We start from the raw sequence: 16100 nt of genomic DNA, 5'->3' as shown, positions 1-16100 counted from the left end.
GCTACTTCATTTAGAAATTAAGGCCTGAAAACCCTCAACAACTATCCACAATGCTAGAAAGATAAGCTATCATTATATATTGGGGTGTTGTGTGTGTGTGTGTTTGTTTGTTTGTTTGTTTATTGCTTGGTGTAAGAGATGCCACTTTGAGCCACAGCATTTGTGAGCGGAGCTTTCCTGCTTAGAAGGAAACCCATCTGAGCTTATCTGTGCTATGTGCTGAGTATGCACCTCTCAACTCCTTATCTACCATCCATGATGATGCCACACAAACATATGCTGGCTAAGGGATGTGTGCTTGTCCCCAGGCTTGGGCAGCATACCGTGAGCTCTCTGGCACTTGTGGCCCAGCTTTCCCCAGGAGTGAGGAGGCTGAACACAGCTCCCCAGAGACTGCAGAGCTGCTTGGAGCCTGGACTCAAAGATCTGCCCAGCTGGAGGCAGCAATGTGGATTGTATCATGGTGGTTGCCACACTAGATATAAAATGCAAATGCTGTTGACGTGACAAGTGCAGCAGAAAGCAGAAGGGCCAAGTTCAGAGGTGCTTGTTAAGTGCAGCTGGGATTTTTGCCTATCCAAAAGGCAACATGTTAAAAAAAACCCCAAATTCTCTGACTACTGCTAGAGAAATGCAGCCTCCTACACTTGAACTCCACTAAAAATCCCACACCTAAGATCCAAGGGGAATTTGTGAAAGAGGAAAGAAACAAACACTGAAAAAGGTTGACTAAGGAGACTATTTTTTAAACTTGGCTGCTCTTCTGCCCATACCTAGTTTTTATTTCCCCACTGTGATAATGGAAATAGAACGTCATGCCCAGAAAAAACTATGACAGTTGCTTATTTCAATCTGCTACCTTGTGAAAAGAATGGGAAAGCATTAGAGAAGGCTAGGAAAAGCCCTAATAAAATGAGTTACTATAGCGGTTCTTTACATCCATTGACAGAGAAACAGGTTTGGTTGAAGGATGAAGATGAGGACACCTGTCAAAAAGTCAGTCTTGCTTGAGGGAGCTATAGAGTCTGGGGCAAGGCTTGATTATGAACTCTAGACTGAGCTTCATCTCTGACAGCAAAGTCTTTACTGCTCACGTGTCCCACCACTGCTCCAGCCCCTCTTCCAAAACAGGGCATCAGGACAGGAACTGTTTGAAATCTGGGGGACAATGAATGCCAAGTCCTGTTCCACATAGTCTGTTCCATTCCTATATACTGTCTGCCTTCTCCTTCTATCCTTCTCCTTGTGTTTCTCCCTCCTCCTACAAAAGCTTAAAACAATGCCTAGTTCTCCAAGGCATGATGTATAGTGCCCTGCAGGCATGGTTACTACCACAGGACTGGGGTGGGTCCTACAAATAACCTCTTGTCATGCAAGAGAGCAATCCTTTTGTCTGAAGGCCTCTCCCTGCTCCCTCTGGGCCTGCTACAAGCTGTAAGCAGGAACATCAGGACAACATGCCCACAACTATTTCAGAAACCGGGTATTACAGCAGAGTGACAGCTCCACAATCCTTTTTGTTTCACAGCTGGCCCTTCCCAGAGCTTGCAAATTCACATGCCTTGGGTGCCAAAGTGGTCGGCAGTGTCTACGAACTGTGTTGTCTCACCTATAGGTTGTCTACTATGACTTGGGTGAGGAGAGCTGAGTTCTGCCTCCCAGGCTGGTTGAACTCCCCTCTTTTCTTCCTCATGCAAGCCATACCATGATGGCAGGAAAAGCCCTGTGGGTGCATCTGAACGCTACTCCCTGCCCCAGACAGGCACAGGAATTGAAGAATTCATTCTACCGAGAGGTCCTTCCTCTCTCCAGCATGAAGCAGGAGTTGGATGATCCTTTCCACGTCAGGGGAAAATAGAGTCTTTTCTGAGGGGCTCAGAAGGTCTTTGTCACCTTGGAAAGTCTGAGCTCTCTTTTCAATCCCAACACAGAGACAGACCCTTCTGAGAAGGCCCTAGTTCCCTTCCACTGTTGCTTCAGCCTGTAAAAGCTTTCCCAGTTAGGGTAAGGGAAATGAGAACAAATTGAAATCTCTAAGGATTTTGGAAATTCAGATTTAAAAACAGAAGTATTTGTTTTGTTTTGTTTAAGTAAAACTGACAGAGAGGGGAGTGACAGTGACCATGAGGTGGCTGAGGAGGCTGGGAGTCCCAGTGGGGAGGAAAGGCCCTGGTACAGAGCTCAGGTGGTGTGTAACTGACGAACTATGTGACCATCCAGAAACCTGCTGACTCTGTGATATGTAACACACAAAAGATTGCTCCCAGCTACTTGATGTCTTTCTACCATGGGTGGGGGAGAGTGAGCTGGAACGACTTTCAGTGTGTGAGAGCTTTACACAGTGAGGGATGTAGGAGGAGCACGGTGCTGAAAGAGGAGAGATGCCACTAGTTGTCTTTGATTTGCTCAAACTGCCACCTAATAAAACTGCCCACATTTTCAGGACACAGACCATGCCTGAAATTAGTGTTTTGGATCCTACAAGAAGTTATATATTGTGAGCACTTAAATGCACATCCAGTGGTGTCTTTCTCCTTCAGGGAAGGAAAGGAGTACTGGGGAAGTGCAGACATCCTCTGCTGTCATGGCCACCACTGCGTTCAGTTACAGACCTGTGAGTTAACAGAGAGCTAAGTCACTTTTGCCTGCAATAGTATTTTTCCTGTGTCTGTGCTCATGGATGTGATAAGAAGGAAAGCATTAAGCATCTCTGCCCCACTAAAAAAAATCTACCATAACTCTGCCCTGGCTGGTGAGAGCCCCTGTGCACCCACTCTGCTGGTAAAGACCAGGAATTTCCTCTTCTTGCAGCCCAGTGAGGAGCGTTGCCCACCCTCTAGGAGCAACACTTATCAGCTGAGTCTTACACATCTGTTTTCGATCTTTGCACACCATGCCATGTCTGCATTTAACTCTCAATAAATTTGCAGAAATCACGGCTCTCCCACGTGCTGCCAGTAATCCTGATGGCAAGAAGACCTTTGTACCAGCTGCTGACACAGCCACTCCCTGTGGTGGGAACACCCACTTTTCTTTAACTGCATGGGGAACTGCTGGGCAGAGGGAGTCATCCATCCCACAGGAACACATCATCTCGTCTTCTGCTACCTCATTCTGTTGTCACTGTCACAGCTTTAGTAAGCTGCTCCTTATTAATCAGGCCAAAATTCACCACTGATCACAAGAAGCCTTGCAGTCCTCACATTCGCTTCCCAGAAATCAGCTACCAGCTCCTAGGTGCTAGCAAAGTTGTAATTACTGGTAAAACTCTCCGAGTTCAGTTTTGCTGAGCTAAGTCTTCTGACGTGGCGTGAGATACCACAGGATAAACTAAACTTCACACTGATGCTTCTCCTGCACAGTTTGATGTATGGGTCTGACTGCTTGATCATAGCACAGATTAGGAAATTGAAACTGCTTTAGGGCACTTTCCATTAAATCAGCTGCACTGCATGCAGCCATACTGGTGAGTACTTAGAAACATTTAAAAAAAAGGGAAAAAAGAATAAAGATGCAGCTAGATACCCTGTTAGTATCTGTGCTGGTAAGAAAATGAAGGGATTAAATTCTTTTCCATGTAAGGCACTGCTTTCACTTTACCCCTTTCCTCTTCACCTAAATGCCTATGATCTTCAGGGAGGCAACAGAATGAAAAGCTCTTTCTGCATAGGCAGATCCAATCGCTCGTCCTACAAATCTTAATCCATTGGATACTTGGCAAGGTTTCAACAAAGAGCCATGGGGTCTCTGGTTCCCCCATGCAGAGAATGTGGCCCTGCTGTGACCCTGCCATGAGCTCTGGCCTGCACATTACAGAATTATTTTATTTCCTTTCCTGTCCATCCACTTTGAAAGCAAGGTTTGAAATTTAAGAGTTTCTAAAAAGAGACTGGGTAATATCAGACATTCAGACAGTCATCAAACCTTGTACAGAAACAGACTGACAGAATAAATGGAGTAATGCCACTCTAGGAGTTTAACTGTATCTTAAAATGAATGCAATACTGTGGAGAGCTATTTGCTCCACACTATAGCAATTTTACATTGCTTTCATTATTTGTCTAGAAAGTAAATAAAATGAATTGTGAACAATTAAAAAAAAAAGAAGTTAATACGTTGGATTTTCTGTCCTCTTGTCCCTTTTTTCATGATCATCACTCAGCGGCTTTCAGTCAGTACCATTTCCAAGCATAGGCAGAACTTATGCATGATAACCATCCTCCTTTGAGCTCAGTGAAAATAAATACTCATTCCAATTTAAGCATATGGCTTGTTTCCACTCCTTTCCCCAGGTAAAGCAGGGCTCAGACTGTTTTCTTACCTGGGTATGGCACTCTTCCTTTTGTCACCAGCTCGGTCAGTAGGATGCCAAAAGACCACACATCCGACTTTATTGTGAACCTTCCATACAATGCTGCTTCTGGTGCCGTCCATTTAATGGGAAACTTTGCACCTAATGAAAGAATAAATGAGTCTTAATCAGAATAGAGACAGAATAAAAGTACCAGCTTGCAGGTGACTGTTGTATTCTGCAACACGTGCAGGAGGACAGAGCTGCAGGCAAGTGTTAACAAATAGCTCCATGGAGTATGGTCAGAGAGGACAGGAGGGTTGAATATGTAGGGCAGAAGGAAAGACTTAGGAGCGAAGGGGTGGGTTTGTCCCACATCCCAAGAGAAGGCTAAGAGATTTTAATTCAGGTTTGAAGTTTTATAAAAGAAAAAAGTGTTTAAAAAACCAATAAGCCCAATATAATAGAAATTCTTTCTTGCAAAATGTTTTAAATTAACATTTCCCCGTGACACTTGCAAGTTACAGTTAGCACGTAAGAATAGAAGTGAGATTTATTAGAAATGTACCTCCCTATTTCCTTGCTCAAGCTGAGCAAAAAGCAAAACAAACAAACATGGTAAAAACGTAAATTAAAAACAAACCTAATATTTCATTAGAAACATGCAAGAACTTAAAAATAATCCTGCCATTTGAATTGCTTGGAGTGCAATGATGTCGAGGCACAACTTGGGCCTGTGATTTATAACTTGACAGTGTACTTTAAGCTGCTGGCACTTGAAAGCCTGTAGCGCCTTAAATACGTGCAGTTCTGATGTGCTCATCCATCATCAGAGCTTGCAGGAGCCAGTTGTGGTAAGGATGGTAAGATAACAAGCTTTTAAAGACTGATTTATTTGCTTTTCCAATCATTTACTGTTTTCTTAGAGAAAATATTTTCAGTATGGCTTTAAAGAAAAGTCTTGTGGTAATAATTAACTCATAGTATGTACGAAAATATGCACATTTCCCTGGTGCCTTGTATTAACATATAGGCAAAAGAGCTGCATTGCTTATTGCTGTTCCCTAGCGATAAACACTCTAGAATTTGGAAACAGACTGACTTTGACTTCTCACCACCCTCTCATAAAAGTTCCCTTAGCTTTCAGGAGGAGTGTGGGAAGAGTAACAATGTGGACAAATCATTCTCCAGGAGTGGAGTTACGGCACTGTTTACAGTTCCCTGCCAGCGCTGTTCTGCCGTCACGTCCAGTGCTTGATGGCCTGGATATTCTGTTACGTGCCACAATCCCACTTGACTCAGAGTACAAAGTAAACATGGAAATTCTCATCTCCTTACTTAGTAAAAACATCAGGTGGGCTAATTTTTTTCCTGTTCTACATATAAGTGATCCTAAGAGAGAATATTACTCAGAAACAAATATATTTTTCCAGTTAAAATTGCAGTTCCTCAACTAAGCCCCCCTAAATTAAAAGACTGGACAGTTTCAAATCCCTAGTGCCTGAAGTCAGGAACTTAGGTCTAGTTAAGCATCAACATGTCAGTGGTTTGATTTGCAAAGGTGCTGGAGGGCTTGTGGATGTCTACTCACTTTCAAAAAAGTCTGCCTCTTCTGTATGTCAATTACTTGATACGCAGGCAGAAGCTAAAAGTTGGTTGCTTGGCTTTGGCCTCCGTTTCCCTAACTTACACTTCTTCATGGGACTGATCTTAGATAGTCAAAATACACTTTATCTTCTCTTAAAATTCATCTTGGCCACGACGTCTGAGACCTCTGCAGCAGCAGCCTGCCATTGCTTGAGCCCCTGTCCTGGAAGCTGACTCTGCTCCAGCAGCACCAGCAGCCACATGTGGTTGACAACCAGCACCCCCTGCCACAGGCAGCTCCTGGGGCTGGCTACATGCCCCTTGGCAATCCCCAGAAAAAACGCAAGCTGCGGATATCTGGGGGTCTGGTTCCCTGAGCCTATAGCAAATGGCTTTAGATGGGCTTATGCAGGCATGCCATGAATATGAGAGCTGATGTCCCTCTGCTTTCTCAGAGGTGCAGGTGGGACAGCACACAAACACCGTGCCAGCTGAGCCAATAGCTCCATGCTGGCCAGTAGCCTGAAGGCTTGGATGTTGGTTAGTGGTGTATGAGATAGCCAAGCATGAGGGTTTGCTCATTTGCCTGTTGCACACATTTTATTCAACAATTTTCTATTTTTTTTTTTTCCTCTTAATCAGCTGTGTTTTTCAGAGAAGCTGAGCCAAAACTTGTCTAATTCCCTTGTGTTTCATACTCAGATCCAAAGGTAGGAACTACACACAACTCATCTTTGGAGAAATCTCTTCAGACTCCTTTGTGGCCAGTTCCCCCGGTATTTTTGCTTTCCTCATTGACTGCTGGTGTGGTGTTGGGAGCTGAGGATGTGGAGTCTAGGGGCCATGGGAATATGAGAAGCAAGGTAAATAGGTGAGGAGGGGGCACAATTCAACACATCTCTTTTCCTGCATCAATACAAACACCATTGGACTGTGATGAACACTGCTGGAGAAGACAAATGGTCTGTGCTGTGGATTTTTCTGATGGCAGGTTAACTACCCATCACATTTTTACATCGCCCCTGTTGTGGGTGATTCTCTGGCTAAAACAACTAATACAAAAATCACGTTCTGCATTTTGTGCAGTATTTCCTGAACTTTGGTTTGAAGCAACAGATGGGGAGTGGGGAAAGGCAAGGTTGGCAGAGAGGTTGCTAGCAGAGCCCTGCCTGATGGTTTTCTGGCCCTGCAATGCGTGCTGGAGGCTAGACAGTCCAGGAGAGCCGGCAGCCCAGTACGACAGAGCCGCCGGTAAGGGAGGAGCAGAGATCAGTGAGGACATACCAGGCTGGCTGCCTGCACAGCTGCAGGTACAACACATGCACTGCCAGAACACAAAGAAATCCCCAACACAGAGCTTGTGCCAACAAGAACACGCAGCAGCAAGGGCGAGCAGCACTTTCTGGACACCATGACAAGCTACATGTGCTTCCAGAAGAGCCCAAACAGGTGGCAGCATCACTGCTACAGTGTGAGCAATGCCGAGGTGGGGGGAGTGTGGGGGTGTGTGTAGGAGCTGATCACAGTAACATTTTGCAGTGACTAATAGGGATCCCCTCAAGGTGCTGCCTCCCATCTCATGTCTGACACTGGAGACACAGGCAGCACGCTTCTGTGAAAACACAGAAATCCCCAAATGTGTTGAGCGCCGCTCCAAAGCCTCCTGATCACTACAGTTATACCAGGCGCTTGCGCAGGCCAAACGCTGTGCATGGCTTCTGACCGACGCACAGTCCCCATACTCACTCTCTTCCCAACACACCAATTAAAAAAACTCACCCTCTCCCTCTGCCCAGGTCTCAGCAGCTTATTAAACAAGCTGACTTTGTGCTGCAAACAAATTACAGCATCAGATTGTCAGATAAAGCGCATATTACTGACAAGTGTGTTCATAAATCTGATAGCCAATTACCCCAGCTGACAAGGCAGCCTATCTCCTACTTTGAAGGCAGATTTTACATTAGTGTCGGGGTTATTTGCCTCATTTTTCTGCTGGAACCTGTTTGACTACAAACTAGCAGGTCAGTAACTCCACATGTACAAACCAACTGCACACTGTGTTCATTAGGTCAGGATAGCCTGTCTTTGCCCCAAAGTGAGCTACTATCTGCAGCTTTTATCTCTGTCCATTTTTTTGAAACATTTCAGCCTGGGGAATGCCTTTTTTGGGTTTCTGCAGTACTCGCCACCACACTGAGCCAAAGCTGCTCGTACAGTGCACTGTTAGGGCCCTGCCTCCTACCTCTGAGGATTCTTGTGAGGCCCAGCCCTGTTCTTGGAACCTTTTTCCAGCTCTGCCCAGGCATTCACACAGGTTATCTCCAAGGAGGATTTAATTGGGAAAAATCAATCCATGGCCCTGCTTTAATTCTTCATCAGCCATAAGCAGGTCACGCGATGAGAAGGAGTGGAGGGGGCTGGGATAATTGACTGACCTTGACATACAGCTCTCAGCATGGTTTCTTCTAAGGCAAGCAAATATCCCTCAGAGCTTTGTTTTTTCAGACCTAAATCTCAACAAAGCAGGAACCTCTGAAATTCATGCCCCAGAGCCACTGCCAGCTTGATAATGATACTGTTTCCAGAAATGCTACAGAGCTGCTACCTCTCGTACCTCAAAACCGAACCCAACACAGCACCCCAAGCTCTAAGACCCAAAACCCATGGGAATTCTTGGGTTAGCGACCAGAGAACATAGTGCAGCAGCAAATTGCTCCTGAGGTTGGAAAGGGAAAGCCACAAAAGGTAAAACTCAAGTGCTGAAGCGAGCAAGTAACAGGAAACGAGTCAGCCCTGGTAGGCGATGATGAGCACTGTGTGGGAGGGACTGTGCAATTACATTTTCTGTGCTGTGAGAACGAGCATGAAATTACAAGCCTGGCAAAACATCAGCGATCAGAAGCAGGCTCTGCAGGCTGACCCCTGCCCGGAAAGCAGGGGGACAAGGGGCGGAACGGTGGGTCTAAACAGCCCCCTCGCCCTCTGCCTGCACACCCCCCTTCCCCTTGCCCTTCCTCTTGACCTGGCCACGCTCTTTCTCATAGAGCAGATGGCATCTCTGTAGGAGTGCTACGTGTGATCCCCCTCCGGGACCCTGGGGGCTGGTTGTTGAGAAGCAAGAGTCCTTCCTCCTATCCACTCCATGGCTTGCAGGCAGTGAACAAAAACAAAGCCCTGAATACTGCAGCCCACAGTACAGTCAGTCCCAAACAAGAGAGATCTGATTAGCTGGTGAGCTGGGAGCCAGGTCTCTGCAACTGGACTGGTGAGAGCCTGGAAGGGGAAAAAAGATCCCTGCTCATTTCTAGGAAATCTAAATAAGAAGCATCACTTGTTTTTAAGCAGGAAGGAGATATTTCTAAGTGTTAGGGAGGCAAAAATGATCTGAGAGTTTACAAACACGTACTAGAGCTCCCAAAATAGCTCTAACTTGTCTGGAAGGCATCAGGAAGATCCTTATTGTTCCATGTGTTCTTGGAGCAGCATTGCTGCAAATGCTGTCAGTGTATGCAGTAGAAACAAGGCCTGGAAAATAACTCTGCTCTTTTTTTCATTAAGGCAATTTTAAATTTGTATCAGCTGCTACTGCTTAGAATAGCAACAACTCTTCCCCAGCAACTCTGTGGAGTGCTGAGAACTCTCCACAAAAATGCCATGTGCTTGGTGAAAACTCCACATAGCTGCGAACCAGATCACTGTAAGGGTAGCAGAACGGCATGGGAAATCCTGTGCTGGAGGTGATGGGAAGTTTCTCTCTGTCCTGGAGGATACCAGAGGTTTCGAGGCTTGCCTTGCAGCATAGATACAAGCGTCATCACTGATGGAAGGAAACAAGACTGAATGCCTGACACTGGCTGGGGGGAAAGATGTTTCAACAGCCAAGAGAAGCAAGCCCTGATGGTACAGGCTGCAACACACTCCACCAGTGTAGCCTTTAAAACGGGCGTCACTTTATAAGGCATGTTTTTCCCCTTTGATTACTCACTTCCTCTAAAAGCAAAAGGAGCCAAATGCTTGCTACAAGCCAAGAATTTTTTTTTTTTGTATTATTTAATGGCAGTGTATAGCTGCTAGTCACACACTTTAAATCATTAGTGGCGTGACCGTCTCTTTCCTTCCTGATGATTGCTGAGAAATGGCAGTGCAGACAACGAACCGCTTTTTATTTACCTCTCATAAATCAGGAGCAGTCAGGCCTCCTTTGTTCAAATCAAAAAGAAAATAAACTGGTCAGTAAAACATTACCACCAGGCTGAGTAATACCCATGCAGGTTCAGGAATCCTGCACTCTAGCCCGCTGGGGCTCAAAGCATCCCCATCTGTTTCCTTTCAAAATATTTAATCAGAGACAAAAGTGACAGTGGGGGAAGGGAGCAGGAGATCAAGCAAAGCTGGAGAAAACCACCTCTGCCCCACATCAACAACGAGCTCTGTACTAACATGCTTAAGCCAACAGAAGGATGACTGCTGAGGAGTAACTTTAATCTTCAGATTTCGTAAGGCAAAACATTTCCTTTCTCCCACAGGAGCTGCCAGTCTGGAGCACTCCCTGTCCTGCTCCCCTCCGCTGGCCAGGCTCTCCTCCCGTGTCAAAATTCCCACCAAAGCAGTAGTCAGTCAGATAAACAGAGCAGTCCCCAGATGCATCCCCTTGGAGGCTGAAGTAATAGGTCATGGGAAACCAGCAGAGGCAACCATTTCCTTCTGATATTGTGGTCTCCACCAAGCAAAGCTCCAATCTGATGTTTAACAAAACAAACCAGAACTGAATCCCACTTGAAGACAAATTCCAGTGGCACATGAGAAACTGTGTTTCTTCCTCAATAAATTAAAGGTCCCAGGCTTGCCCTGGCTACCCAGCTGGCTTGGAAGCCAGGTTAATTGCAATGAAATATAAATCAATAGTGTGCTGTTCAGTCAAAAATGCACCCCTCCCTAGAACAAGCTATCACTTAAGAAAGGGTCATAAAACCATTAGTGAAAGTAGGAAAACCCTTCTACAAGATGCCTGTGATTAGAGGCTCTTTTAAGGAATTCTGTAGCTCTGAAGGACTTAAGCCTGACACCATGAGGTCAGGGGAAGGAAGTTTTGTCCATTGCCCTGAAGTATGGGAAGGATGGGTAACTTCTCCATGCTTGCACCATGAGGTGAAGCCAGGCAAACACAATTCACATTCGTCTGATCACCAGTGATGCAGGTTAAAAGCCAAACTACTCGTCGCTTCCCGGCGACTTTTTTCCACAACACAAGTGATTTCTGTCATGGAAGAAGGCAGGAGACACCCATGACTATGCTCCCTCTCCCTACCAGTCCTGCTTTTCTCAGCTCGAAGTTTTCCTACCCAAAATCCAATAATTTTTATTGTCTTAAAAATCTAAGCTTCTCTTCAACATCAGTAAGGCAGGTTTTCACAGCTTTCTACCATGTGAAGATGGCAAAACTATTCTGAGGGATTTAAACCAGGAAGCAAATGGGTCATCAGAGGATTTCCTAGGGATCAGGAGCCTGAAGAGATCTGGCCAGAAGTAGGTCACATACTTGTCTATTAAAAAAAATAATTAGTCATGTCAAACTATACGTTGGGTGGTTTCCAAAGGGAACAAAAGACATAGCAGTAAACCAGACAGAAACAGAGATAATATAGGACACTGTTTCAAAGCCATTTTGCAGACTGGACCTGGCTGCCTCGTTCAAGGAAAACTTCTCGGTTTACACAGGAGAAGGGCAAGCAGGTAGCTTTCTGTCTACCAGAGCCTGCAGACACTCTTGTTACTCTGGAGAGAATGACACAAGGCTATTTTTTCTAGCAAGAAGCAATTCCCACCCTCAGGCTGAAATCAGTAGTGATTAACTTTCTACATCAGTACCTGCCAGGGGTTCTTCAAGTTCCCCCTACCCCCCAAAATAATCAGACCTCACCGTCCAAATGTGAAACAGGCAACTTTTAGGGTGGACGCAGCCTGTGGTCCACATCCCTGTGAGTGGGTGCTGCTGACAGTTCAGAGTGGTGGGAATGGCATGAGAGCCGCTGCTCCCAGGCCAAAACAAGGCAGGCTGGAAACTCTCTGTCTCCTTCTGTCAACACTTGAAAGAGGTTAGCTCTTTCCTTAAGAATTAATGGCAAAATCCGTGCTGAAAGAGGGACTTCTGGTCAAGAGAAAAAACTCACAACAGGAAGGGGGGAAATGCAGGTTATGAAGGACTTAACTGACCCTTGTTTTCTGATGACAGACGACAGGGTTTAATGGGATGCTCCTTGGCTTTGGCACTGAAATGGATGGAGTGGTATTTACTGACAGATATTGAGCAAGCACTACCAATGTACTGCCAACAGAAAGAGAACAAGACTGTAGCTCTGCAAACTTGGACGGATATCTGACAACTAAGTATGACTTGTGAAGAATGACTAACTACAAAGAGCCTGTGTCATGGCTCAGTCTGAACGAATACCCCCCCGCCCCCACTTTTTTAGAACAAGCTACAATACTCTTTGATACATTTTTAGAGTGTATCAGTGGCCAGCTGTACCCGGCACTCTGTGTGGCACTGGAAAACAGCTTTCCTATTAAAAGAAACTTTTCCAGTTCCCAAAGAAAACACAGTGCTCAGAGAAACAGCTCCATTGCCTAGAGACACAATGCTTTGACCTGTTTGAAATAAAGTAAGTAAGAATAGCACAGCAACATTGATAGTAGCTAGTAAATACTAGAAAGCACACTACGAAAGAAATAGCTTACATTGGCTTTTCTGGATTTCCCCTTTGAGGCTTTCAAGGCTGGTAAGTAAAGTATCCTCTTTGCTATGGCACCATGAGGATCTTGTCTCTACTGTCACTTCACCCACTTGTGTTCCCACTCATCATCTTTGTTTCACTGTGGTTAGTTTTTAAAGGGAAGACAACTAAATAAAATGTTCTCTTTAGGACATGCATTCAGCAGTGAAGTTATGGGTTAGGAGTTAATATGAGTTCAGAATTTATTGAAGGCAACCCCAAAGCACAGGTGAGAGAGCTTTTTAAAGCCATGTTCCACTCTTCCCCTGTCACAAGAAAGACACTCAGTGCTTCATCTGCTGCTGCACCTACCTTGTCTGGCTGTATATTCGTTGTCTTCAATCAGTCTTGCCAATCCAAAATCAGCAATCTTGCATATTAGGCCATTTCCCACCAGAATGTTCGCAGACCGCAGATCTCTGTGTATGTAATTCATTCTCTCGATGTACGCCATTCCTGCAGCCACCTGTCAGAAGCAGGAAACACAATCGGTGCATTTTAAAATGACCTTGGATGTACACGGGCTATAAACATTTACATCTAGATGATCAGTACTCTGAAAACAGACCTGGGCTGCCATGTCCACTAAGTTCGGTAACTTCAAAGCTCTTCCTTCTCCATCTTTTAAGAAATCTAGCAAACTTCCTGCAAATGCAAAGTTGACACAATAGAGAGATGTTAGGGAAACCACGGCTGTTCATCAGGATGGAGGTGCAGCAATATGTGCAATATTACAGACAGCAATGTTTCGAGTTCAAGTAAATAGTTTCAAAAAAACCCACAATATCCTAGAATTCTCCTATTATACTTGTTTCACTCTGCTTTAAGGTTGGCTTGCAGAAGAGTACGTAACTAGTCCAAAGAGAGTTGCAGGAAAAAGAAACAACACTGTTTTTAACTTTCCTGACTGTTACTGAGAAAGCTGATATTTTTTAATTTTTCCAGTGCTTTTTGAAACTACATACCTGCTGCTCTCTAAAGGCCTCAGTTAGCTGCAAAGCATCAGCCTGGTTCCAAGCTACACAAGCTATGGAAAAAGTTAGATCCCAGCTCAATCTACTACAAAAGAAAGGTCAGCCTGGAGCCTGGCAAGCTCAAAGGGGTTAGCATTAACAAAAGCTAATTTTCCTTAGAAATTAGTAGTGATCCTTCTCTAGGTAACCCATAACTAAATGTAGCATGAACCATTAATTTTAGAAGATCACTATGCAAACTAGAGAAGAGAAAGCAGAGATCAAATTAAAGAAATTTTAGCAAAAGCAATAAGGACATAGCTCCCCTGTGCAAATGGAAGCAAAGAAGTTCCCTGTAGCATTTAAAACAAGCCCAGAATGCTACAGCTCCCTTCCCAATCTTGTATTCAAGCAGAGAAGTGTGGCTGTCTCCTTTAAATAAGGTCAGTGAATTGGTTTAAAAAAATAACGGGAAAAGATGGATGATTAGGCGTTTCTCCCTTGCTGGATCGTCAGCCTCAAGCTCAGATCCAAAGATGTAAAATGTTACAGTAAAAACTAGTAAAGTAAGCCAAAAGAAACCACATATTTCAGGAGGATTTTTAGAAACCTTTTTTAAAGGGGAAAAAGCACATGCTTGTCACTGAGACATATGATTAAAGCACGAGTTAGGGCCTGGATGCCTCTGAGGAGGGAGGTGGGCAGGCACCTGCCAGGAAAATAAAAATCAACTCCAAATAGACTGAAAAAATGCACTTAAAATTTCAGAGTGTATCCTCCATTGCAAAATGAAACTTTTCTGTGAGAACTTATGTTTCCTATTTGGTTCATTTGCTTTTCTAAAACAAGCAGATTTTTTGCTCTGCTCTCAGCACCCCTGCTGGAGATCTGATGGAGCAAGAAGTTTTCCTTTTCTCATTTTACTATATCATTACCAGTTAAGTAGCTTAAAGGAAAGGAGAAGGGGAAAGGGAAGGGGAAGGAAGGAGGAAGAACCATATGTGCCAGTCATGTATTAAAATGATAAACAGGGTAGACTGAAAATTAAGCTGTGATCTGGGAGTGAGGTGCATGTGACAGAACTCGGGATTGTTAAAAGAAGAAATAGAAATCTTAGGCCAACAAATAAACACTGAAAGAAGATGCCATATATGAACTCTCTGGTGCCAGGAAAAGCTAGGATCTTGGGAAGCAGCATGTAATATCATTCAAATCTAGAAAATGCAAATCTCCACTAGTCAGGGAAATGTAGATGCTGATACAGTTGGAAGCACTTAAGCGGCACCAACTTCTCCCTTCCCCACCTAGTGCAAATTTTCTTTGCACATCTAATGTATTTCAGGTTTTGGGCTCAGTTCAGAGCTGAATTCATTCTTCTGAAGCCAAAGGTGAATTTGGCTTTCTGTTCTCTCTCTCCTTCCTCACACGCTATTCATGCATCACACTGCACCTCCTTCTGTATCCCCAAGGAGCATCACTAAAGAAAAAGTATTTTTATGAAGGGCAGCAGCTCTGGCTTCACCTTTGCTCATGTATTCCGTGACAATATAGATAGGTTCTTCAGATACCACAGCATAGAGCTGGACCAATTTGTCATGTTTTAGCTTCTTCATGATTTGGGCTTCCTCTAAGAAGGATTCTGGAGACATAGTGCCAGGCTTCAGGGTCTTGATAGCCACTTTAGTATTTCCATTCCACGTACCTACAAGCAAAGATACTTAGTCAGATTAAACATCTTCTGCTCTTTTTTTTTTTTTTTCCTGCCTGATGCTTAATATAACCAAGGAATAAACTGCAAGGATACTTAATATAATTATTTCTTTAAAGTGTGGTTTCCCATGTTGCCCTATCGTTACATTCCTCCCACGCCTCCCTCATATTTTAGTCTTTTTCTATTATACTGAAAAATAATACTCTTATTGGCACTGGGGCACAATTGCCATTGTCCTACTCAGACAATGTTTCCACTGATGTCCACAGAAACCTTCTCTGAGTAAGAAATGTGGGACTGCTGAAACCCCTCTTCTTGTATTCCTTTGCTAACAAGTAATGGGTACAGACAACACAGCTCCAGTCACTGATTTGGGTAACAGAACTGGTTAAACCCAGAACTTCTCATTTGCAAGGCATTCTAACTTTTTTGGTTTTGTTCTGAGTCAGAGAAAAAAAAAAACATAGGAAAAATTCCCAGGAAACAAATTCTGAGTTGATTTAATTTGAGAAATACGGGTGTGTTTCCAAACCAAAATGGGTCTTTTTCCTTCTCCTGCTGATTGAAAATGAGGCGGTTCTTGTCCACTTCATTCTTTACTTGTGGTCGCCACCGATATGGCCAGTTTATATTATTTTTCAGCCATCATCTACCAAGCCTTTTGTAACACCTGAAAGCCTACACAAGAACCTGGAGAGAGCTGGTTTATATAAATGAAGATGTCAACCAAAAAAGTAAAGCATAAAATAAATTTGTTAAAAGCACATTAACAGTTACCAGGGCTC

The 16100-nt window shown here is 44.2% G+C and overlaps 1 protein-coding gene across 7 annotated transcripts in view; it reads right to left on the bottom strand.

The window, feature by feature from the left end:
* FYN (FYN proto-oncogene, Src family tyrosine kinase) overlaps positions 1 to 16100 on the bottom strand; it is a 141343-nt gene that overhangs the window by 7577 nt on the left and 117666 nt on the right. For all 7 annotated transcript variants that reach the window (XM_071806630.1, XM_071806628.1, XM_071806632.1 and 4 more), the window contains 4 exons: positions 15127 to 15306; positions 13220 to 13296; positions 12964 to 13117; positions 4322 to 4453 (listed from right to left, as the gene is read on the bottom strand). In XM_071806630.1, the coding sequence (XP_071662731.1) occupies positions 4322 to 4453; positions 12964 to 13117; positions 13220 to 13296; positions 15127 to 15306 (543 nt within the window). The remainder of the gene's footprint in view (positions 1 to 4321; positions 4454 to 12963; positions 13118 to 13219; positions 13297 to 15126; positions 15307 to 16100) is intronic.

The sequence above is a fragment of the Patagioenas fasciata genome, chromosome 3 (genome assembly GCF_037038585.1).
Source record: "Patagioenas fasciata isolate bPatFas1 chromosome 3, bPatFas1.hap1, whole genome shotgun sequence".
NCBI classification, from domain to species: domain Eukaryota; kingdom Metazoa; phylum Chordata; class Aves; order Columbiformes; family Columbidae; genus Patagioenas; species Patagioenas fasciata.
This window is presented reverse-complemented; position numbering and strand designations above follow the sequence as displayed.